General features: G+C 35.9%; 1 protein-coding gene across 1 annotated transcript; it reads left to right on the top strand.

The window, feature by feature from the left end:
• Nucleotides 1-1,833: 1,833 nt before the first annotated feature.
• On the top strand, nt 1,834-24,287 carry LOC132036111 (signal peptide peptidase-like 5). Its single transcript, XM_059426722.1, has 14 exons — nt 1,834-2,111; nt 3,235-3,396; nt 5,411-5,522; nt 5,628-5,747; nt 14,520-14,735; nt 16,120-16,274; nt 18,851-18,885; nt 18,978-19,134; nt 20,546-20,599; nt 20,710-20,802; nt 22,062-22,204; nt 22,523-22,593; nt 23,709-23,792; nt 23,868-24,287. Exons 1-14 carry the CDS (start codon nt 1,998-2,000, stop codon nt 23,999-24,001), a joined length of 1,650 nt encoding a protein of 549 aa, XP_059282705.1. The 5' UTR covers nt 1,834-1,997; the 3' UTR covers nt 24,002-24,287.
• The last annotated feature ends 2,415 nt before the right edge of the window (nt 24,288-26,702 follow it).

Below are 26,702 nucleotides of genomic sequence, written 5' to 3'. Positions count from 1 at the left end.
GGGATCTTTTTTCATGATATGTCATTTGATTATTCCGTCGATCTCTCGTATGTCCGTATGTTTTATATTGCATAAGTTTCTCACTACTCCACTCGTGGACGCCTCAATGCTTCCTTTCCACCGAGCCCTCGGGATATGTTATCACGCGTGTTCCTGCATTGTTCGCCAGGTGCCTCGTAGAGAGGGGCAGTATATATGTACATGGGTTGTGGTGTATGATGTGTCATGTACACACTGACGATATGATATGGCCACATTTGATATGCTATGATATGTGCACATTCGATATGATCGATTCGATTGTGGCGCCGGCGTCGGGGCGACCAACTTGCGATTTCAGGGTCCCGTGAGGAGGGCCGCTATAGCATGTTTTACTTCTATGCATCTATTTATGTTTTATGAGTAAGCATTTCGATTCTCGTTATTACATTCATGTTTCGTATCTCTCGTTTCAGTTATGATTAATTTATCGTATTTTATGCTTTACATACTCGATCATATTCCGTTGACCGTTCTTCTGGGGCCGCGTTTCATGCCTTGCAGTGTACACCGGACATGTATAAGACATTATAGAAGATGCCTCGGCGGGAGTTAGCAAGCTCCGGTGCCCCGGGTCCGCCGAGTCGAGAGCTTATGTGATATGTTTTCGATTGTACGTAGAGACTGCGGATAGCGTGTGTGGGTTACGGATGTCGATTGTATGGCGGCTCCCCGCCGTCATGTCATTTTGTATTATGTCACAAATTCAGGTATGGTTACAAGTTCTGTTGATTTGTATATTACAAAGATAATTCGAAATATTTTGTACTTGTCATTTTTGTCAAAAGAGTCCGAGAGTTTATGTATGTAATAAGAGTCAGTGGGTTCGCTCGGCTCCGAATGTGGGGTCGGGTGCCCATCACACCCTAGTAAAATCAGGGTGTGACATTAGCATAAGATACATACCTTAAAGCTCAGAAACTCCAAGTCAACCTTTAGCTTTAAGCTCAAACGAGCAGCCACGCACTTGAGCAATATAGTTACTATGTTTTTTGCACTAGTTCTAAGGTTTCTAGGGTGTAATCCTTGATTATTTGCTAGATAAGGTTAGGGAGGGTTTGAGAGAACTTTGGAAGGAGTATATGGGCTGATGAAGGCGAAGAAGGAGAAAAATAAACGTAACACACAGATAGATACAACTTCTGATTGACCGCCTTAATTTCTCTGAGTAGTTGATGTAACTGACAATGATTGTCGAACTTCGACTGTCCGTGTCTCTCACTGTCTTTCTCCAAATTGAATCGTGCTAGTTGCATTGGAAAGAAGACTCGTTGAACTTCAGTTTACATAGGTTATGAATTCCGTAGCTCTTCATATTCTAGGAGATATACCCTCCTCAAATGGATCAAAAATCCTGTCCTGAATTCTGTCAAATTTTTTCCAAAGTTTCAACAAATTTAATTTCTTCGATTCGCTTAGCATCCAACCTTCCCGATACTTACTAAACATAATACCAAGCTCTCATGTATGAAAAATGAGCATGTATAATACCTTATGACCTTGACGATAACCTCGCTTTTTAAATCTGCATCAACTAACTCACGACTAAACTTTACGTATAAAAATACGAGGTGTAACAGTAATCTCACAAGTGGGATCCAGACATAATAGTTTTTTTTTTTTTTAATGCAGAGAGTCTTTTTGATAGGCATACGACTTGTAACTTTGACGACTAATATACCCTACTGCGACTTATGACGTCATCACATCTATATTTAGACACTCAATATGACGTCATCACATTACATATTTAGACCCTCAAAAAATAAAATTCATTTCCACTTTAACGTTAAAACCGTTAAAACATTCTAAACGTGCCTAAAGCAAAATCCCTCATTCCTTCCTTCTTTCCCCCATTCTTTCTAAAAAAAGAAATTCAATGCAGAAAATTGGAGAAGAAATATAGCACAAAAATTTGGGGACAAAAAGGAGGGAATCAATATTGAATAAAAATAATAATGGCATTTTCATGGAGTTTCATTGGAATAAATATTTCTGTTTTTGTTTTGGTTGTATCATCATCATCAATAGCACATGCTGTAGATAGCTCTTGCAGCAATGACATCCATAATGTAAATATTTCCAACCCTTTAGCTTTTTTAGAGAAAATTAATTGTGGGGTTTGTTTTTTTGGTTGTAATTGTGTTGAAAAATCATGTCTTTGTATTTTTTTTTTTTTTTTTACATCTTTCATGGTTAATTGTAGCATATTTAGAGAAAAAGAATTGTGGGTTTTGTGTTTTTGGTTGTAATTGTGTTGAAAAATCATGTCTTTGTATTTTTTTTTTTTATGGTTAATTGTAGCATATTTAGAGAAAAAGAATTGTGGGTTTTGTGTTTTTGGTTGTAAGTGTGTTGAAAAATCAGGTCTTTGTATTTCTTTTAAAATATAATGGTAATTATTTCCAGCCCTTTAGCATATTTAGAGAAAAAGAATTGTGGGGTTTTGTGTTTTAGGTAGTAATTGTGTGGAAAATGTCACATCTTTGTATTTTTTATTTAATACATCTTTCATGGGTTCTGTAGATTTTTTATTTGATGTTGCCATTTCTTGATTATGTGGAAAATTATGATGGGGTTATGGATTTTTTTGTTTTCTTTTGTGGGGTTTCTGTGGTTAAGAACTGTTTTTGGTAATGTTAATGAGATGATTTGAAATGGCTTTGGAGGTTTGCTTTTGGGTTCATGAATTTGGTGGCATTTGATTCTGAAACTGGAGTTATTTGATATATAATGTTTAATTCTAAATACCCGGTGGAATAGTCCAGGTGGGGGCAAGCTAGCTCGAACACCACAACCATAAGAAAAAAGTTCAATTTTGAGGTTCTGGTGTGCGTGTTATAAGATTACCATACAAGGATTCATTCAGCATTTATTATATAGTATATTATTTCTTTCCATCTGTCTAAGTTACCTGGTACCTGTTGGTGGTGGGGGTTAGCAGGTATCCCGTGGAATTAATCGAGGTGCGCACGGTTAACAAAAAATAATAATATTATGGTTGTATTTAGAATTAGGATTTAACAAAACTGCAACTTGATCATGTTCTTAAGAGATGGAATTTAACAATATGGAGAAGATTGATTGGGTCCATTTCTTAATTGGTCTTGAAGTATTCTTCTATTTTAGTTCTGTTATGCACATGTGGAAGCTTACTGATGTTTAATCATTCTTTTTTTCTTCCTTTTGTTAAAGATGCTGTTGAAGTATTTCGTTAATGAAGGTACTAGGAATTATGAGCCAGTAGTTGGCTTAACTGCGGCATTTGGGTCTGTATTACCCACTGATACTAAAACCGTCATGTTGCCTGCTGTTTTTGCACAACCTGAGAATGGCTGTTCTGCTTCTACCACCAAGGTATTTACTCTACATTCCTTACAGACCTTTACTTGTAGGTGGATACCTGAAACAAGAGGAAATGACAAAAATGATCCCTTATGTTTGATGGTAGGTTCAAAATAGTCCCTTAAGTATGCACTTAACAGTTTTGGTCCTTTAAGTTTGTCAAAAATTAACACTTTTAGTCTCCGTGAAATATTTACCAAACTCCTTCCGGTAGCTTTGACTAGAACTAAAAAAAGAAAGAAATTAGCGGGAACTCACATTTAGAGGAATTTTTGTAGTTTCTGTTAATTTTAATATATTTCTTGAGTCTGGTGCAATTTTTTGAGGTATAATTTGTGCTATTTTTTAATTTCTTTTTAGTGTCTAGTGTAGTTTTTTGTGTTGCATATTTTAGGATTTGATGAGACTTTCTTGGTGTTTATACTTAAATCTTTTTTTTTTTTCATAGTTCCTGTTAAATCTAACAGATAGAGTTCGGTAAAATATATGATAGGGGTAAGTGTTAACTTTTGGCAAACTTAAAGGACCAAAACTGCTGGATGTATACTTGAGGGACTATTTTGAAGCTACTATCAAATGTAAGGGGCCATTTTTGTCATTTTTCCCTAGAAATGTAGTGCAAGTGTCTGCTTGATTAAAATAATAGTCATAGTTCTTTCACGGCCCAATTTTGGTTCTTTAGATCTTTCTTGATGATCTTGCATTCCTCATTTTTTAATTTTGAGAATCTTGGATAACAATAGAATTCATAATTCTTTATGAGCCAAGTCCTACTATAAGAGTAAAGAATTGATTTTGTCCTAAAGATTGATGCAAATCTCAGCAAGGTTGAGAATATTTAAGGGGCTGAAGTGTGAACCAATCACATCTATATCTAGGAGAAGAGAATAAATAACAAACTAAAAAAAAATTAATATAGAATTTTAGGTGATGACATGTACATGTTAAGCAAATTGAGCATCTCTTTGTCCCCTATCAGGAAGTTAAATAAATTTAAACTTCTAAACTTTGCATAGAACAACTTATTTTCAGCTTATAAAGAAGCATAAAGAGTAAGTTTCACTTGTGAAAATGGAAAAGCAATTTCTTCCTGGTGGGCCGCAGTGGGGGTTGAAATAGGAGAAAAGAAGTAGAAATGGCGATAGGTCGAGGATGGTGTAGCACTATGTACGGGGCGGGCAGGAATGATTTTTTTGATAGCTCAAAAGTAGCTATAATCTTTCCTTTTTCTTTTTGATTAGTTTGATGAACTAATCACATACTAGATAAATACCTTACTAAACAACCTTTTGTTCTATCATGAGTCCTGTCAACAACCTCACCCCTCTCTCTGCCAGCAACTCATCTTCCATGTCAGCCCTTATCTTTTAAAGTTTTATTTTTATGTTTTGTTATGTTTATTTATGTAAACTATTATTTAAATTGTTCATAAGTTTTTCAAATGAAAATCATTGTTTAGATCATCTTGGACTTTAAGGAATAAGGATCGTGTATTATAAAAATTGTCAAGTCTTCCAAATTTAGATCTTTTTCTTCTTTTTTGTCTCATTTACAAAAGACTATATGACTACATTTTGACTTTTATGATTTTATTTAAACTATTTGTGTGATCAGCTATATTTTGTAAGTTCTTGCTAAAGATAACATATATAGTCCAATTGCAAGAATATCCATTATATTAGCAATTTGTGAGTCTTAGTTATTCTTTTAGTTTTTTTGTTTCTCAAGCTTCTGTTAATTAGAGATACAAATTACAAATACAAGTGGTATTTTACAAGAAAAATATCCTTTTCATGGTACTATTCAGAAGTGGAACCACATACTAGTGTGGAAGAGTTTCGAGTAATAAAATAACCTGAAAGGGTTACCACTAGGATCTACTGAAAGTTAACTATTGCAAACTGATTTTACTTTGAATACCAAAGATGTCTAAATTTGCTATATCTTTTTGGTTGCTGTAAAAATAGGTTCGATCATGTGTGGTGTTTTTTATACATTAATAATGCAGAGATATCATTTGTTCTAGTTATCAGGCCTTGTTGCACTAATTCGTAGAGGTGAATGTGACTTTATAACCAAGGCCACGGTTGCCCAAGAAGGAGGTGCAAGAGGTGTTGTGATAATAAATGATAAAGGAGGTTGTAACCCTGACACACATTGTCATCTTAAGTCTTTAAGGTCTTTTTATATGTTTCCTCTCATCTCTTTCTGATATGACGCCTTTTTTTCCTGCATTTACTTAGGTCCTCTGGAGATGGCTTGTCCTGATAAATCTACCATATCAAATGTAACCATTCCCGTTGTTTCTATTTCAAATGAGGGGGCAAATACGTTTGGTAAACTCGTCAGTGATGGAATTAAAGGTAAAGCCCTGGCCTCATATATATAGCTTTGTTTTGTCAAAGTTAGCTTTCTCTTGGATTCTAATTTTGGTTGTCAAGATGTTGAGTAGCTTATGATGTAATCTACTTTTCTAATATTACATGCGTTGCAATTCATATTAATGAGTGCTTTTAAAGTATGAAAATATATCTATTCATATATCATTGAGATGTAATCCATTTCTTGCTGGTAAACTTTTGGTGCACATGAGAGGTCCTTGTTGCATATATTATTGGTGTATTCTGTAGGAACTGTGACATTCGTGTGTTTGTAGAAAGCTTTTAGATGTTCTTCATCTATTTATTGTGTATCTCAATGATGTGCCTTCATTGCAAAAGGCATGTCACAAGTTAATACTTTGAAAAAGCAGTTAAGCAATGAGTTTGAGATGAAGGTTTTGTGTAATGCAAAGAAGATACTGTAAATGAAGATTACAAGGAGCTGAGAAACTTTTTCAGTATTTCAACATGAACAATGCACAACCCATAACCGTACAATCAGTTGTCCATTTCATGTCATTGCAGACATGTCAGTGAACCAGATGCAGAGATGGTGTGTATGCCTAGTGTTCCTTATTCTGGTTATGTGGGTAGCCCCTCGGACTCGGAAAGGAATAGCGAAAATAGCCAACCCAATAGTTCTGATTCCGCAGTTGCCTCTGTTGGAACTAATGAAGCAAATGATTGACCCATCATATCATCTGAAAAAACAGAAAATACGAAAAAGTTCTAACTCACAACTAATAACATTGATTTAATTGGCATTGACATAATATGAATATTTTGTCTATTAAGTAGGATTCCGCAAATACCTGAAATCATGTATACTATGGTTTACACTCATCTTCATATTTCATATGCTGGTAATGTAGTGAGTAAACACTATTCAAAAATCTAGTAAGTACATACTGGGTATGTCTATACTCATCTTGACATTCATATGCTGGAAATGTAGTGAGTAAATACTATTAAAAAAATAGTAAGTACATACTGGGTATGTCCTAGGAAAGAGCATTGACCAGCAATGAAATGGATTTTGAAGTTCTTAAACAGTACTACAGGTGTTGGTCTGACATTCAACAATGTAAAGATGGTGATCAGTTATAGGCTATGTGGGTTCAGATTATACTGAAGACTTGAATAAGATGATATCTCTAATATTTTACTTCTATGCTCTTTCTAGTAGTTCCATTAGTTAGAAGGAACGCACAAACTATAATTGCTGTTTACACATGAACCTTGAAAATTGAGCCTAACTCAATTCCAAAATTTAGCTCAATAGGTGATGATCGTCCAGGAGCATATAAATTTCTTTGGTTAAACAGTAAATTTTATTCAACTAAGTATGCTAATCTGCACAACTAGCTCATGGGACTATAGAGCTAGATCCAAACAAGTATATCAATTCAGCCATACAGCTAAATAAAGTTATCTCAACTATGAAAGTAACCTATGCAACACTAGAACCATTAGTGACATGTAGGAAATTATTCAAACTATCTAACACTGTCTTCCATTTATTCTTCCTTTGACCAAATATATGGAGCTGTAAGACAATATTCTTCACTCTGAACCCTGCAGCTTTGCTTTGCTTCTGAAATATTCGAGAGTTCCTCTCACTCCAGATATGGTAAATAGATGCTGCAAACAAGAAACCAAGGATGTTACTTGTAGGTCTAGAACATGACACTGCATTGATCCAGTTCACCTCCTGGACCAGTTCAGCAGTGTTAGCCAGATGTACTTAGAGTAGGGGCACTCAAAGTATAGATGTCCTAAAGTTTCAACCACATTAGAGAAACATAAAACACATTCCTGAGCCACCTAAATGCCCCATCTGCTCAGCCTATCAATAGTGGATAACCTTCCATGTAGGGTTAGCCAGAGAATGAATTGATGCCTAAGTACCAGACCTCTGGTTAAGGCTAACTTTCTCCAGGAAACCTTTGGGTACTGAGGGAGAAATGGTTCATATGCTTTCTTGATACTGATTGGAGTTCTGGACACAAAGATCTAGGTTGCTTATCCTATTGTCATCTGAATTGAACCATTTCCTTGCTTCAAAGATTTTCTTAACTAGCCAACTGGCCTGTTTAGGTGTATCTGTCTGAGTGATATCCCTCCTTTTGATGTAGAATGAGTGAATCCATAGGACCCACGATATGTCCTCCTTCTTAGCGAAAGACTGCAAAGAGCTTACAGATAGCTGTCCTATTCCACAGACCAAAGTTTGTATACTTTACTAATGTGGTATTCTGACACCCCTTCTCTGCATGCCCAAGGTTGGTTACTTGGAGATGGCTAACATAGTACAGATGGCCCAACCTTAGGTAGCCCAAAGGATGAGTTTGGCTATGATACCATATTTTAAAAAATAGAGCTTAGACCAACTCAACGTCAAAAACTATCTCAAGATGTGAGGATTTTCCAAAATCATGCAAGGAGGCTACAACACATACAATTAAATAATGTAGGATTCTAACACTTCTCTGAGCATGCCCATGGAGGGACATCTAGAGAATGGAGTTGCATAACATGGGTGGCCTACCATTAGGAACAAGTCTGGCTCTGGTCGTATATTTGAACTGATACTGATCATTACTCATATTTAACCTGAAAGGATTGAGTTTGAATCTGTATATTGTAGTATTCATTCGGAGGAAGAGTCCTCAATATATACAAGTATGAAAGGCTAAGGTTTTAAGAGTTTGAATGAAGTAGGAGATAACAGAGAATTTACCTATTCCTATTTTATCTCTACAATACATATATCCAAACTTCAATTCAAATATTACGTAGAATCTAGAATGTTCCTAATATCCCCCCGCATGCGCAACTGTGGTGAAAACACTGTAAGCTTGTCTCGCAGGAATTGAAAACGTTTTGTAGAGAGACTTTTGGTCAAGATATCAGCAACTTAATCTCTGGAGCTAATATAACGAACTTCCAAATCTTTCGATGCTACCTTTTTTCTGACAAAATGAAAGTCAAGTTCAATGTGCTTAGTTCGAGCATGAAAAATTGGTTAGCTGTGAGATAAGTTGCAGATAAATTATCACACCACAATTTGAGGGCAGCAGGAATGACAACACTTAGTTCTCTAAGAAGATGCTGAATCCAAGTATTTCAGCCGATGCAGCAGCTAAGCCACGATATTCAGATTCCGTGCTTGATCTAGCTACAACATTTTGCTTCTTAGAACACCAGGATGCTAAATTAGGGCCAAGATAAACACCATAACCATGAGTAGATCTGCTATCATTGGGACAACCAGCCCAGTTGACTTCTGAAAATGCCAAAGAAGTAGTGATCAGATGTGTAAGCCAAGATCAATAGTACCCTTAAGATACCATAGCGGCTGTTTCAGTGCCAGGAAATGTGACTTCCCGGATCATGCATAAATGACATAGCTTATTAACAGAATAAGACACATCAGGCCTAGTAATAGTCACATATTGAAGAGCACCAATGAGACTTCTATACTTAGTCACATCAGAGAAAGACGGACTGCCATGTTGTGATAGTTGAAGACCAGCTACCATAGGTGTGGATAAAGGTCTAGCACCGTCCATGCTTGCACGAGTGAGTTTATCACGAATACTTGGCTTAATTCTTTCTCAAGCCAAGTATTTTTTTTTTCAAAATACTTGGCTTGAGAAAGAATTAAGCCTGAAGAACTCCGCACTACTTGTATTCCCAGGAAATAATAAAGTGGACCCAAATCCTTAAGAGCAAACGAAGATGATAATCTGGAAAGGACGCTTTCAATGAAGACACTAGAGCTTCCTGTTAAGATTAAATCATCCACATAGACCAAAAGAAGAGTGATATGGCCATCATGCGTATGATAAAAAGAGAAAAATCTAATTTAGAGGCGACAAAACCAAGCTCAAACAATGTAGAACTAAGCCTATAAAACCAAGTTCGGGGCGCTTGTTTGAGCCCAGACAAAGCCTTTGCAGTCTACACACATGATGAGGCAACTTCAGATCCACAAAACTAGCTGGTTGTGTCATACACACTTCTTCCAGTAGGTCACCATGTAAGAAGGCGTTCTTGACGTCCAATTGACGTAGAGACCAACTTTTGATGCTGCTAGAGTAAGAATGATCCGAATAGTTGTAGGTTTTACTACCGCACTAAATGTATCATGATAGTCTATTCCTGCTTCTTGACTAAAGCCCTTTGCGACCTTGTAACATTCAATAGTACCATCAGAATTGAGTTTCAACTTGTAAATCCATTTACAACCCACAAGATTTTTAGCACATGAGGAAGGTACCAAGGACCAAGTGCCATTTTGAATTAAGGCATTGTACTCCTCTTGCATAACTTGTCTCAACATCTTTATTAGCTTGGGAAAAACAAGTAGGTTCAACAGGTAGAGTGGTAGGAGGTAAAGGATATTTGGTAACAGAGTTGGCTTGAAGGTTTGAGGGTTTGGACTTCAATCTGGTAACCATATGATGAGGAGGAACAGGAGCTTTAGATCCAGGAGTGAGCAGATGATAGAGGAGCAGCATTAAATAGTGAGGCAAACACGGAGAGAGCCACTGAGATGGGTTGAGGTAATGAAGAAGCTCGACATTGAGGCAGGTGAATGGTAGAAGTATGCTGTCCAGATTCATGTGCAATGGGAATAGGTGTGTCCTGCAAATGAAGTGGAGTGAGGGACGAGTTATGTTGTCCAAAAGTGTTCCTAATGGGCACATGTAATTCTGAACTTGGAGAACTAGGACTAGGCGTGAGAGATAACACACCAGGAGAATGAAAAGTTCTGCATGGTTCAACAACAGTTAGCGTAGGCGAAGCGCGAGGACATGAAACAGTGTATGAAGCTGGAGATAAAGCTGCAAACGGGAAGAGATTCTCATCAAAAACAACATGACGAGAAAGGTATACTCTTCCAGAGGACAAGTCCAAGCACTTATAACCTTTGTGATTATTGCTATACCCCAAGAATACACATTGTGTGGAACGAAAAGCAAGCTTGTGTATATTATAAGGACGTAGATATGGATAAACACAACCAAAAACTTTTAATCAGGAGTCTTATTAAGTAACTTTTCAAACGGAGACACGTTACGCAGTACTGGAGTAGGGGGGTCTATATATTTAAAAAGTAGCAGAAGAAGAGGCTTCATCCCAATATTTGAAAGGCAAGGAAGCATGAGGAAGTAAAGTGAGGCCTGTTTCGACAATATGCCTATGCTTACATTCAGCAGACCCATTTTGCTCATGAATATGAGGACATGACAATTGATGAATGATTCCAAATTGGTCAAAGTATTTGGAACATTTTCTATATTCTCCACCCCAATCAGATTGAACCACTTTCATTTTTCACTCAAAAAAGTTCTCAACTTGGGATTTGAAGTGTAAGAAGATAGTATACACTTCATGTTTTAAGACCATTAGATATAACCACGTATATTTGCTATAGTCATCAACGAATAAAACGTAATAGCAAAATTTATTTCCAGCAAGATAAGGAGAGGGACCCCATATATCAGAGTGGATCAAATCTAAAGGATTACTCGAAATTGAAGTAGAATTAGGAAATGGCAACTTGCGACTACTTCCATATTGACAAGATGAACAAACATGAGCATAAGAATCTCTTGAAATTGACAAATTAAAAGATCTTATGATATTATTGACTACATTTATTGAACATGCCCTAAACAGCTATGCCAACAGAGAAACTAGAACTAGACTTAGATGCTTGCAACACTTGAGGATGACTTAACGTTCTTGGTGAAGATGTTAAAGAGTTGAGTTTGTACAAGCCATGTTCAAGTTTCCCTTCCAGTAATACCTTCCTGGTTGTGGCTTCCTTTACAAAACAAACACGTAGGTGGAACTCAAAAAACACACTATTATGAGATGCAAATAGCGCAACACTAAGCAATGTTATAGCAGGAACATGAAGTATGTTTTGCAAGCGTAATGATCTACCAGAAGATGGTAAAATTGAAACATTAACATGAAAAAATTTCAAACCTGTACCATTTCCCACATTAATTTGATCAATGCCATTGTAATCTCCAGGCGCAGTCTTATTGTTCAAGTCATTTGTAAGGTGATTGGTAGCACCCGGATCAGAATACCACGATGGATGGTTGCGCAATCAAGACAGCCATATTTTGCTTATTATTTGCTTGATAAGCATGATCAAACCTGTGATAACAAACTAAAGCATTATGTCCAAATTTTGAACAAACTTGACCTTGAGCCGAGGGTCTTATCAGAAACAGCCTCTCTATCTTTACAAGGTAGGAGTAAGGTCTGCGTACTCTCTACCCTCCCCCAGTGGCGGATCTAGGATTTTCACTGAGGGGATTCGAAAAATAAAATGTAGTGACTGGGATTTGAACTTGGAACCTCAAGGTGTTAAACCACTGAATCAACCACTTCTCTTGTTTTTTAGGGTGTTCAAAATCCATATATGTACATAAAAAATGAAAAAATACCATATATATACGGTATAATTTTTTGCCGAGGGTGTTCACCAACCCTAGATCCGCCCCTCCCCTCCCAAGGCCCCACCTGGTGGGATTGTAATGGGTATTTGTTGTTGTTGTTGTTGACATTGAACTGTACCATAAGACTGTTATTGATTATTGGACCCATTTGAATGTGATACCCTACCATGACCATATTTTCCAAACGAATTCTGACTTTTTTTTTTTTTTTTTTTCAAGTAAAAAGTTTCATTGATACTAACAAGTCCATCTTGGCCGTATACAAGTGGTATACCAAAAAGAGGAGAAACCTACAACAAATGGTTCTCTCCAAAAGACACCAATCCTCTATACAAACAGGAACTACGTGGGTGCACCAAAAGAAAATAAGAGATCGACTACTCAATTGAGCAAAGCTCATCTCCTCCCCCTCAAAAGCTCTCCTATTTCTCTTCCTCTCCTAGCTCCACACCTCCAGTTGAGCATCAACTCCTTCACGGATCTTGGCATTACTCAAGAGACACCAAACCAACTAAAGATATCCTCCCATAACCTCGTGGCTAATTTGCAATGTAACAGAATATGATCACCCGTCTCCTTGCAAAGGAAACACCATCTTATGCAGATAACCTTCCATTTCCTAAGATTCTCTGCGTCAAAATCACTCCTCTAGTAGCTAACCACGTGAAAAAGCACACCTTCCTTGGTGCCTTAGGTATCCAGACGGAAACATATGGAAAACTATCCTCTGCTCTAACCAAAAGCTTCTCATAGAAGGACTTAACTGAGAATACTTTGTTATTCCCCAACTCCCAACTCAATTATGAAGAAGATCTAGCAATCTCTGAAGCTCGGTCACCTCCCAATCCTTGAAATTCCTCCTAAACCTCAAATCTCAAAAAGTCTCGTTCCCATGTGCCCCCTAACTTGTTTTTGGCAGGAGACTCATATACAATACTGAAATTCACTATGCCTTTGACGTGAGTCTTGACTATGCCCTGATACCATGAAAGGATTCAGTTTGAATCTGTGGATTTTCGTATTCATTCGGAGGAAGCGTCCTCAATATATACAAGTATGAAAGGATAAGGTTTGAAGAGTTGGATAAGGTTTGAAGAGTTTGAATGAGACAAGAGATAAGAGAGAATTTACCTATTCCAATCTTATCTCTACAATACATATATCCAAACTTGAATTCAAATATTACGTAGTATCTAGAATATTCCTAACAAACTGATTTGAGATTCTAATACCCCTCCCTCCAGTACACCTAAAGTTGAGCATCTGGAGTGTAGAAGTTACATCATGGTTGACCTAACATTAGGGTCGAGTCTTACTCTAACACCATGTTAGAATGGACCGTGGCCCTAATCCAGAACTCAAAAGCTACTTAAGATATATAAATTGTCCAAAACCTAAGTTACTCGGACTCTCCTAAAATGTCACCGGGTGCGTGTCGAATCCTTCAAAAGTAGTGTATTTTTGGAGGATCCGACACGGTTGCGGCAACACTTTTGAAGAGTCCGAGTAACTTAGTCCAAAACCATGTAAGGAGAATACAACTTAAAAGCTAGTTCAACTTTTATCCTTGATGATTTTTGTTAGAGACCCAAATTGGTTGAAGGATGGGTTGTTGCCCTTAATATGGTCTTGGGCTATAATCACCTTATGAGCTGGTTTTGGGGGTTGAGTTAGGCTCAATGCTCATTTTGTTGGTGTTAGAGTCACCCATTCCAGTTCTTGGTTTACCCAATATTGGGCATCATGTTTTGTTGTCTACACTTCAGGTGACAGGCCTATGCATATGGGGGAATGTCAGAGGCCCACGTTGGTTGAAGATGAACTGTTCGTCTAATCCTGACCTCATGAGCTAATTTTGGGAGTTGAATTAGGTTCAAGGATCATTTATTTAGCAACTATCATAATAGGGGAGTTATATTCACCTATAAAATGGTTGCCAACAATTAGGTTGCTATATCTGGTATTTTCTCTCAAAATTGGTGTTTGCTTTAGTGGCTTGTGGAGCTCTGCTCAAATGTGAGCCATGGAGCTACTGAGATGTACTTTTATCTCATTAGCCTAGAGTTTCTTTTCTTCAAAATGTCAGTGGTAGCTGATGAGAATGTGGACTTAAAAGCTGTGTTGGCTAATATCAAATGGCTTTTTATTTGCAAACTTTGTTATAGTGACTCTGTAATTGGTGCATATTTTTTGTTCGATCTTATTTCTTGTTTTTTGTTTTATTTCACTTGGAATACTTTTGACATATGGTATCTTTTTCTTAATCCAGTTTCGGTGATGTTATACTCACCAGATCGCCCTGTTGTGGACTACTCGGTGTCGTTCATATGGTTGATGGCTGTTGGAACAATTATTTGTGCAGCTTTTTGGAAAAAATTTACTCAATCTAAGGAAAGTGACGACTATGACCTCACAAGAGCCCCCTCCCCGCCCCCCCCCCCTTTCCCCCCAAGCAAAAAAAAAAAAAAAAAAAAAAGGAAAAGCTGTCCGATATATTTCAAATTTGACATGCTCAGCTTCTTATATTCTTGTAAATTCAGTTAGTAGCAATCTCATCTCTGCTTTTGTATGTGGCTATTTGTATAAGCTTTTCAGCACTGCATCTTGATGATGATGTGGTAAATTTAGTTTACTCTGGCTATTAGATCTTGGATAACACAATAAGGTAATAGTTGTTGGTCTTTCAGAAATAGCTGCCTGCATCACAAGAGCTGCCCCGGAACATACATCTGAATTGACCAAGGTTGATATGTTCTGTGTAATCTTTTCGCTACTCTGCCATTTGCTTTTCCAAATAATCCATCCTTGATATATACCTTCTGTGGACACCTTAGTTTCTGATCAGTGCACTGTTTACATTTTTCCCATCACTACCACTAATAGGGTGTCACCTACAGAACATCTCCAGCGGAAAGAAGAGGTATGCTGAAGCTAAACTGGATCCATGAAGTCAAGAATTTAAAAGGAATTGAATAGAATGGACTCTCTAAGGATACTTGGCCATGGAAAAACCTTCGACATTGAGGAGGTGGCTTATTCTAGAGGTTCTTTTTCTCCTCAGCGGAAAAGTTAAAGGTGTGTGAGAGACGTACTTCTCCAGAGAAGAAATTCGATCTTCACACAGTTTTGAGGATCTCAAAAACTGGCAACAACCATGGTGGTGAGATAAGACTCAAATAATGGAGGCTGGTTTGGTTGATGGAGCTACAAATTATGTGTGTGTGCGCGGGGGGTTACATGTGGTAAATCAACTGAGGGAAAATGGTGTAGTGTTTGAAGACCTAATATTCTCAGATGTGTCGCAAGGTGTGCGATTTTGAAAACCTCTAAATATAAGGAAGAGAATGAGAAGGGAAGGAAAAGCTTGATCATTCCCTTAAGCTTAGTTGGGAATTTATAGTAATTACAAGTATTTACCATTTGGTAAATGTATCATTCAAAATCAAATCAAATCAGATCTAATCTAATTAAATGTAATCAACTTCCTAATCAAGCTAATCAATCCAAACAATTCTTTTATTAAATAAACCATGATCAATATAAATCTTATCATATCTTTACATACTAGTTTTCCCTCGTTTGTGTTAAAATACAAATTATTTAGTATTGGAATGAAATATACCGGAATAGAGCGGATGGAACTAAAGATTCATATATGAACTCAGTTGATTTGAGATTAAAATATAGTGGAACGAAAGATTGATTTATATTTGTATGTTTTGAGCATACTGTGAACATGCCTTTCTTGGTTTTCCTACTTGTAGTTTGTGTCAATTCTGGATAACACCCAATGATTCCTTGCTTGATGATTAAAAGCTGTAATGTCGTAAAAAGTGATATGGTTTCTGTACAGGATGATGTGGTGGTAGCCAAGGTGGATGATGACGAAATTCTGCACATTACTGCATGGACTGCTATTGGATTTGTTATCTCAGCATCCACATTTCTGGTGCTACTTTACTTTTTCATGTCTACGTGGTTTGTCTGGCTGCTGATATTCCTTTTCTGTATCGGTGGAATTCAGGTATTCAAGTTCGTTCTTTCTCCTCTTCTTGATTTTCGTCTAAGCCAATACAATTCGGTCTGTTAAGGCCATCTTATTTCATGGCACTGCTTATTTATGCTTCATTATTGATTGAGTTGATAGTCTGAGGCCATGCATTTACGGATCATTTGGTTGCTGGTCAGGAGGTGATTTATTCATGTATTGAATCTTGCATAACTTGTACCATGTTTGGTAACCTTTTTTTTGCTGTGTATAAAACTCAATACACCAAATATGGTGTTTGGTTAGCAATTTAGAATCCCACATAGCTAGTATAAGTTTTGAGGGAATCTATGTATATTATCTTATGCAGGATAGAAGATGGAATAACTAACACATGAATGACTAAACCCTGCATAACTAATCTCTGCATTATTAATACCTGCATAACTCTAACCAACCAACAAACGACCCTAATATCTAACAGATGAGCAATATAATGATATCCTGTATCTGTTCGTATGGTACGCAAAGATGAGCAAGATAGAGGTCAATAATATCATGTATCTGTTCGAAATGTACGCAAAGAAAATGGAAGATAAACTTGAAGGTCTAAAGATTTTTAGAAAAAATGTGTGTATCAATGCCTAATGATATATATATATATATATATATATCTGTGTGTGTGTGTGTGTGTGTGTGTATACTGTGACGTATTTGTGAACCATTATGTTACTGAACTTTGTGGGATTTCACTGGGTATGTTGTTGCTTATAGTAGTTTTTCCTGCTAATCTAAAACTACTCAGGAAAATGACAACTTTGTGCTTCGGTAGTAACTGTTTCATGGCTGGTCTAATCGAGCATTCAAGTGGACAAATATTTTGTCATGCTCCCACTCCCTACCTTAGACCCTTGATAAAAATATCAAAGAAACTTCTGGGACAGGGAGTGCTAGCTCCTGTACGATGTATACTATAACATATCATAATGATTAACAAAAGTAGATCATCGAGACAATTTTTTGTTCATATCTAAGGAAGTCCCAAGTCGTCACTAGTAATCATTGCTTTCCAGGCATCAACCCTAGAACTTGGAGATAGTAATAGACTTGAATTAATTTAAAGGTATTGCTCTCCTTAGAAAGGTTTTTGTCATGTTTTCCATGAAAGGTCCAAATTGACCATTGAAGGGTTACCATCCACTGTTTATCTTTCTTTTCCTCATTGTAGTGGTGCAAAGACTGGAAAGTCCTCATGTTATGGCATAACACATTGGGACAACATCCTACGTAGGCCCCACTTGCCATGGAGATGTACTCGGTTCACAGATCACTGAGAAAAGAGGCATTCACATGAGTGGATTGCCTTTTCTATTCACTCGTGCCAGATTACAAGGTTAAAATAGTTAAAATTAATTGCCCTTATCAGTTTAATGGTTCAAATCAATCATTTGACCCTTGAATTGTGCTACAGCCACCTGCAGATGTCAAATGTTTCTTGCTATGCAAATTCATGCTTTATTGTGACCTAGTCGCTGAAATTATTGAATTTTCCTCTATAAAAGACTCAATCACCGGGCCAATTCTCCTTTTGGGCATGCGAAGTGAATTAGTAGCTTTGGAGTTTTAGTTATTCGAAACACCTCAGTTGTGCCTAGTATATTGCCACTTTCATATTATCTTTTTAGTGGCCCTATAATAATAACATACTTGAACTCATATGTTCGTTAATGGTAGAAGCATTACGGGTTACATTGTCATGGAGCTATGCTTTCTTAACCGCAAAGTCAAGGGAATGCACCAGCTGATGAGGTGTATTTACGCTTAATATCCTGGCTGCATCAAAGACCTTCAGTTATCTATGATTCCCACTTGAGATCGTAGGAATAGTAGATTTAGCCAACTTTTTGATTGATGGGCATGCGAAGTGAATTAGTAGCTTTGGAGTTGTAGTTATTCGAAACACCTCAGTTGTGCCTAGTATATTGTCACTTTCATATTATCTTTTTAGTGGCCCTATAATAATAACATACTTGAACTCATATGTTCGTTAATGGTAGAAGCATTACGGGTTACATTGTCATGGAGCTATGCTTTCTTAACCGCAAAGTCAAGGGAATGCACCAGCTGATGAGGTGTATTTACGCTTAATATCCTGGCTGCATCAAAGACCTTAAGTTATCTATGATTTCCACTTGAGATCGTAGGAATAGTGGATTTAGCCAACTTTTTGAGTGATACAATGCATGTTCCATGATAATAGTGCCTGCCATAATCTTTTGAAAGGTTAACCTTTCCATCTGCGTACAGATGTAATTGTAATATGTGGACTTACTAATCCATATGCTTTACTTTGCTTCCATTTTCTGTAAGTTGACATGCACAAGTATATATGGTGCTTTGGAGGTTGGGTTACCTAAGTTCTGACTACTCATTCAGCTTTCACATTATTAGCTTACTTTTGATTTTACGCTTGATTTGTGCAACATATGCAATTATACCATGAATATATGCATGTTCTACGTTTTTGGCTGAGCAAAACTGATTCTTCTTTGCATTTGGTCAACATTGTTTCTGCTTGTTGAACTTTTATTGTTTAATTGTTTCTTTCTCAGGGACTGCATAACTGTATAGTGACGCTCATACTAAGGTATGATGTATTGACCCATGACGTCTGTGTCATATTGTGTACAAAATTTCTGATTAGATCTTTAACTATGCTTCCTACAATCTTTTAAGCAGCAAATGTAGAAGTTGTGAAAAGAAAACATTGAATTTACCGCTTCTTGGGGAGGTCACTATTCTGTCAATAGTTGTCCTAGTACTTTGTGTGGGATTCGCCATCTTCTGGGCTTTAAACAGGAAAGAATCATACTCTTGGATTGGCCAAGACATTCTTGTAAGCTAATTTATAATTTCTTCGTAAACTATTTCATGTCTGTTGTTTGTGTGATAGACCTTTGCAGTTGGATATTTATTTGTGTTATTAGTTAAGGAAAAGGCCCGAATATACCCCTGTACTATACAATTTAGAGCAAATATACCCTCCACTAAAAAAGTGGTCTATTTAAACTCATGCCGCTACACAAATGGCTTAGATATACCCTTTTTGGCAGACGGAAGTGAAAGAATCGATTTTAATTTTTTTGATTTTTTTTTTTAAAAATTTAAATAAAAGCCACTTGGATTTAATTAAAGGGAAAAGGTCCAAATATACCCCTCTACTTTCAAAAATAGTTTATATTTAACCTCCATTATACTATTGGAACAAAAATAACCCGGTCATTAGCAAATTTAGGACCCAACTATTAAAATGTCATGTGGCGTGCTATATTTGGGTGAGGTGTACCCCATGTAGCGTGCCACTTCATCACCCTAATAGACACGTTTTGGAATCTGTCACTAAAATTTTAATTTTTCACTTTTTTTTTCTTTTCTTTTCTTTTTCATCCACACTTTTTATCTTTTTCTCTCTCATATTTTCACACTAAAGAATACAACAAAAACAACATACCCACTATATTCCCACAAGTGGGGTCTGGGGAGGGTGGGGCGTACGGAGACCTTACCCCCACCTTTCAGGGGTAGAAGGTTGTTTCCGATAGAAAATCGTTTTTCAGAAAATGAACTGAAAGAAATGCAAGAGTAAAAAGCTAAAGAATGAAAACAAAAAAGGAAATAAGAACAAAGAAACCCGGATAACGATAAGCAAATAGATCTATAGGGGAGAAATTTATAGTTCCCTCGTCATCAAGAAGGCCTTCTTCTATCGCATTACATTCCTTTATGGGTGTTTCCGCATGTTGATTAGCACCAGAGCTTGCATCATTGAAGAAAAAAGAAAGAATTTTTTTTGACACTGATCCGCATTGACGATGAACATAAGCTTGGTTCGACAAATGGTGAAACTAAAAAATAGGCCACTTTTTTAACGGAGGATATATTTGCTCTAGATCGTATATTATAGGGGTATATTTGGACCTTTTCCCTTTAATTAAATTCACTTGGCTTTTATTTTAATAAAGAATCAGATAAATAATTTTAAACTCGAGTTTTTCACTTATCTGAGCCATTTATGTAATGGCAGGGGTATAAATAGGTCACTTATTTAAAGGAGGGTATGTTTGCTCTAAATCATATACTGCAAGGATATATTTGAACCTTTTCCACTAGTTAAATGATCTTTTAAAATCTGCTATGTTATTTCTAGGATTACTGAGTTTATGCATCCTTATCACCTAGTCTTACTCTTCTAGATACTTACACCAGCTGAAAAGTGTTTAAAATAAATGAAAACTTTATTTTCGCAGGGGATTGCTTTGATGATCACTGTTCTGCAATTGGCTCAATTGCCTAATATAAAGGTGTGTTGGTAGCTTCTAAGATTCACCAACGAACATAGTTGATTTCTTGTTTTGCTCTACCTATGTCTACTAATATACTTCTCATTTATCTCATTCCTTTTCTCTTTCAGGTTGCTACAGTACTTCTCTGCTGCGCGTTCGTCTATGACATCTTCTGGGTTTTCCTATCTCCTACTATATTCCATGATAGTGTTATGATTTCTGTAAGTTTTCTCTTTAGTTACAACTTCAGTCTGTACTGCTGGCGCAGACAATTTGGCTGGATCACAAACCTTTTTGCGGGATGTCTTCAGTGGTATATTGGTTTGTGGTCAAACCAATCATGAGTTAGGTCTAAATAAATATTTGTGCAAGAAAATTAAGAAAGTTAAATTAATTTAAAATTTTATTGTTTTTAGCTTTGACATATCAACATAACGAATGTGTCGGGCTTTGCATTAACAAATCATGTTTTATTTATTATGCCCACTCTTAATTATGTGGAATTCACACCTATATACAGGTGTATCTTGTTGTTGTAGTACAGGTGTATCTTGTATTTTATTTGTATCAACTTGGTAAGAATGCTATTATCTCTTCCCAGTTTTTTCTCTTTAACATTTTCAGCATGGAGCCTGTTTGGTCTTCGGTTTCTTGAAAATTTAAAATTGCCGCCTGTCTGGATAAAGTTTCAGTCTTCTTCTAATTTCATTTTTCAGCCAGAAGGGAATGAGAATTTCCCCCTGCTTGGTTTTTATTCTTTCGAAATATGCAACTAATGTTAGGCATAGAGTTTTCTTTACACTGATGTCATTGCTTTTCTTGTGACATGGTCAATGAGGATCCATATAGCCGACCCAACTTGCTTAGGACTAAGTTTCTGTTGTTGTTGCTGTCATTGCTTTTTGCAACTTGTGCTAATCCATCTCTGTTCCGGCCAGAATACAATAAGCTACTCGCATTATTTATGCCTGCATATTAAAAGTACAAGAATTTATAATGTTAATTACAAGCTAAACATTTAGCAATTAGTCCTCCATATAATGTTATATTGTTTGCTTATTCATTCATCATTGTTTAGCATGCATACTATGCATGTGTTCAAAGTAGTTATAGCTAAATAACCTTATTGAACACTTTTGGATATTTAACTTGTCGGTGTGGATTGTGGAAATTTCACAAAATGAAACAAAATTACTTCATTGTTTTGCACCGAAACTGGGTTATGATTCTTATGAAGCTGCTCCGGATTGTTTAAAACATAAAGATGTACCAGTGTGACTTAATTGTTTTTTTGTTGGTATATGTTAATTGCATTTTATTTGGAGTGGTTAATCATGGGTGCTTTCTTTATTAAGCTGGGTTGGATGGTGTTGTTATATCGAAACTCGCTTCTTGTCCACGCACTTCATACCAGAAGATATTTAACTCTTTGGTATCTGTCATTAATTTTTCGCATTGTTGGATTTGGCCTCTCTTGTAGGTTGCTAAAGGCAACAATGCTGGTGGAGAAACAATCCCGATGCTTATAAGAGTTCCTAAATTGACAGATCCTTATAAAAGCTTTGATATGCTTGGCTTTGGGGATATTCTCTTCCCTGGTTTGCTAATTTGCTTTGCGTACAGGTATTTTTGCACTTCAATCATCTTGCAAAAGATAATTGTTGCTCTCTTTCATAAAAGTAAAAAATTATCACCTCACCTCGGTTAAATGATAAGAAACTTCCTTTTTGCATATTACTTCTCTACCTTTGTTCTTAAAGATATTCTTTTATTAGGCGTCTATAAGGAGAGTGTATATGAATTTTGTCGCAATGGCGATTTAGTTTCGACTTTTGAATTATCCCATTTCCAGAACAAAAGCAATTGAACCTCTTGCCTTCTCAAAATAAAATGCAATTAACATATACCAAAAAAAAAAAACATTTATATATATATTTGCAGATTTGATGAAGCTAGAAACAAGGGATCACTAAATGGATACTTCCTTTGGCTGATGATTGGTTATGGGACCGGTGGGTGCTTCTCTTTTGTTTCTTCCTTCTTATTTTTTTTGGTTTTTTCCTGGCTCTTTCTGCTTCTATTGTGTTCTTTCACATCTGGTTTGTCTTAATGCGTTACTGCTGCTCTCAGTTGCTTGAGACCATAAATACAGGTAAAATTCAGAAATAGCCTCTTTTCAGCCCCGTAATTGAAAAATAGCCACTGTCCTAGAGTTTCAAATTATAACAAGTGGAATTCTTCTATGACATCGTCGTGAAGTTTCACTTACGGAATTTGAAACTCCAGGGCAATGATTATTCTTAAATACAGAACTGAAAAATGGCCCGTGCCCGCTATTTCTACCATAAAAACCTGCTAGAAGATTAAAGACCCACCGTCTATCCAAAATTTGGCTGCAAAACTTTAAACAAAATGGCCATTCATTTGTGTTCAAATGACAACTAAGACTTAAAGCCACATACTCTGATAAAAAACCCCCATATAAGGCGAAACTCAGAGACAGAAGTCTCTCTTTACTGAGTTCAGCTGCCATAATGCAGATTAAAGACCCACATGTCTATCCAAAATTTGGCTGCAAAATGTTAACAAAATGGCTTTTCATTTGTGTACGAATGACAATTAAGACTTAAAGCACATAGTCTTTGATAAAAATGAACCCTCATATAAGGCAAAACTCAGAGACGGAAGTCTCTCTTTGACTGAGTTAGCTGCCATAATGCAGATCGTTTTGAGATTCTCACTCCAATGTACAATTATTTCGTTCAATGCCTCTAACTTCTCACTATTGTAATACAACAATGTCTCTTCTGCTTATGATTCTGTACATAGGGCAGCCCGGTGCACTAAGCGCCAGCTATGCCTGGGGTCGGGGGAAGGGCCACACCACAAGGGTCAATGCTTATGATTCTGTACATATCTGTCGTAATTGTTTCGTGCGCCGTGTATGTTGTTAATTCTATTTTTTTACATGTGAATCATATTGATGATCTATCATTCTTTCTCTGTATCCTTCTTTCCATTGTACTTTTTGATTCTTATACTTTCGCCTCCCCCCCACTCCTAACCCTTTTTTTCCAATGCTGCATTTCATTCATTCGTCGCTTTAATCAGTCTAAAATCCACGCAGGTCTTGGCTTTGCTTACTTGGCCATGTATTTAATGAACGGACATGGTCAACCCGCTCTCCTGTATCTCGTGCCGTGCACACTAGGTATGACAAATTAACGACCACTTGGTTAAAATTGTTGTTTAGTTTTTCTTCGTTTTAAAAACCTTTGTTGTCTAGGAACTTGTGTGGTACTGGGGGCGGTGAGACACGAACTGAAAGACCTTTGGAATAATAGCGATGATACAGAACAAAAGGCTGAAACACGTCTAGGAAGCACGCGTCTGGGAAGCGCACGTCTGGGAAGCGCTTGATAAAGCTTTCGAAGAAAAATATAAAGCTGACAAGCTGAAGCCAGTGGTATGTGGCATGCTGCAAAAGCTGTTCATAGAGTTTGAAGTTTACCAAAGGAATACTTCACTATCTTTCTCTTTATGTATAATTTATGTATATCATTCATCTTTTTGGTTCTTTCACATTCAATTAATTTCATTGCAGCTTTACCTTGATTATCATGTAACATCACAATAATCACAGAACAAGGAGAATGTTGTAACTCATTGAATTACTTTCAATAGTAAATAATTCACATTTCTATTACTATTAGTATAGATGTTTCTCTTTCATCTGCAAATTGCTGTTTTGGTTATATAAACTTTTTGCACTTACGTCACATAGAAGGCTTGAATTGTGTGAATTCCAAAACGTTGGCAGTGAAGATCACCAAAAATGCAAGAATCTTTAATGAATACGTACCATGATCACCTTGGTAGTGAAGATCACCAAAAATGCAAGAATAATGAAGACTCATCATGATCACCACTAACACTTGCTGTGGAACCGCAAGTATTTCTCCATCGTAAATCAAAGGTTTGGGATATTAATTCTAAAAATGGAGTTGTCTTTGGTCGGGAGCTTTTTACTTGCCAAAGTAGAATTTCCCTACACGAATCCTGATTAGTCAAGCCGAAAACCAGTGCCAAACACTGGACAAAAAAATAAAAAAACTGGGAAAAAAAAAAAGGACCTCTTTAAGAAATACAATATTAGAAAAAAATGATATACCCTCAAAAGGTGGATATATAACTATATTCTTTTATGTTTTTTTCTTTTTCTTTCTTTTAGTTAAAACTACGGGAAGAGTCTAGAGCAATTTAAAAATTTAAACTAAACGAGTTTTGAAGAACCCTTTTATTGATATTTAAGTAACTACCCTGTAAATTGTTTACTCCCTCCGTTCATTTTTATTTGTCTATTATTCTAAAAATAGATTTTCACTTTTACTGGTCCATTTTCGCATATCAAGAGAAAAATAATTTATTTATCCTGGCTTACCCTTATAGCATTAATTACTCATTACAAATTATTTTTCAAATCCATTAACATTTACGCTAATTAATATGGATATCATGGTAAAAGGCTCACTTCATTTGTTATTTCTTAAGGGGTTTGCAGAGCTCATAGTGGACAAGTGAAAGTGAACGGAGGGAGTATCTTCCAAATTTACATTTGACGCTGGATAACAAGACACGAGTATAAAAGTAGTTTTCTCGAACAAAATTAAATGATATACTTATTATTTTGGAATAATAGCACTTTCCCTCTCTAAATTATTGGTATATTCTACTTTTAATTCTTGTGATATATGGGTCGATATATTTAATCTACAATAAATTTAAATATGTGATTTTTCTTTCATAAAGAAAATATATTATAGACTAATTATATAATTATACTATCGTCTAATATAAAGTAACAATACAAATGTAACACATGAGTAATTAAGCGATGGAACAGTTAATAACAATAGCAACAACATACTCAGTGTAATTCCACTTGAGTCTGAAACGGTTAATATCTATATCTATATCTGTCTTCTATATATTATATTAAAAGCATGAACTGCCTAACTTAAAAGTTAAATTATGTAAATACACTTCTTTAAATCCTAATTATCCTATTTATTATTTAAAAGAAACCTACCGTCTATAAACAAACACAACCCGAACGGATGTGTTCCTAGCAGGAAAAAAAAAAAATCTTTCTTCTTGAGTTTACGAATGTGTCCCTTGGAGAACAAAAGTTCTATCTCCTTTTTTGAGTTTCACTAATTGTGTCAAATATTGCCTCTGAGATAATAACCGGTTTGATATCAATCTTTTTGTCCAAAAATTGTTTGGTTACCAACCAGTCTCTTTAACAAAACTTACAAAGAAATTGATTAAAAGATATCATAAAATACTTGTCAGATTTATCTTGTAAGTTCTCTTTTCATGTTCAATTCTTACTATTTAGTTTGGCGTTTGGCTTATATTTGTAGTATACAGTATATTGCTAAAATGAAACCTTTAAGAAAATTAGAATTTCTTTGACAACCTATTATCTTTTAGGTATATATATTTATTTACTTTTCTTTGATATCATAGCAAAGTTTTTGTTTTGGAGATTTTATTTGCTCACAAATTTTTTGTTATTTTAAATGCCTTTGGTCGTTCTTTTTTTGTCATGAACCTTTGAAAAAGTAACATTTTTCAAGAAAGTATAAGATACAAGTCTTGTAGTACTGCAAACAAATATTAGTATTATTATGACCAGTAAAGATGTGGGTAGTATTAAACTAAACTTTTGAGTAAATAAGTATACTTCTATAATAAGATACAAGTTTGTCTGAGTGATTATCAATGTGAATCGTCATAATTTACATTTTGTTGTTTTTATCTGTTTTTTGTCTTTCATTTTTTTCCCTTTGTTGAGCACTATTTATTTTGATAAAATAAAACCGCTAAGGGCTACTTAGTGGTAATTAAATCAAAACAACTTGTGAATCGTCATTTAGTGGTTTGATTTACAAGGTCAGAATAATTGGATAACGTCTGGCTTACAAAAAAAAAAGTTTAAATTTAAATTAAGGGGAGAAAAAGGCACGTTTCTTTAGTAGTATTTATTTCTCTTCTATCACAGTTTCTGTTTCTAATTCTACATAATTAATTGAGTTTGTATATTAAGTGAAAAAGG

This window comes from Lycium ferocissimum, chromosome 1 (genome assembly GCF_029784015.1).
Source record: "Lycium ferocissimum isolate CSIRO_LF1 chromosome 1, AGI_CSIRO_Lferr_CH_V1, whole genome shotgun sequence".
NCBI lineage: Eukaryota > Viridiplantae > Streptophyta > Magnoliopsida > Solanales > Solanaceae > Lycium > Lycium ferocissimum.
This window is presented reverse-complemented; position numbering and strand designations above follow the sequence as displayed.

Excerpts from the sequence above, each read along its gene's own strand:
- LOC132036111 (XM_059426722.1), top strand. The coding sequence starts at position 1,998 with ATGGCATTTTCATGGAGTTTCATTGGAATAAATATTTCTGTTTTTGTT. Across the intron at positions 22,205-22,522 it reads CTAATTTGCTTTGCGTACAG|ATTTGATGAAGCTAGAAACA; the intron begins GTATTTTTGCAC and ends ATATATTTGCAG. Across the intron at positions 22,594-23,708 it reads GATGATTGGTTATGGGACCG|GTCTTGGCTTTGCTTACTTG; the intron begins GTGGGTGCTTCT and ends AAATCCACGCAG.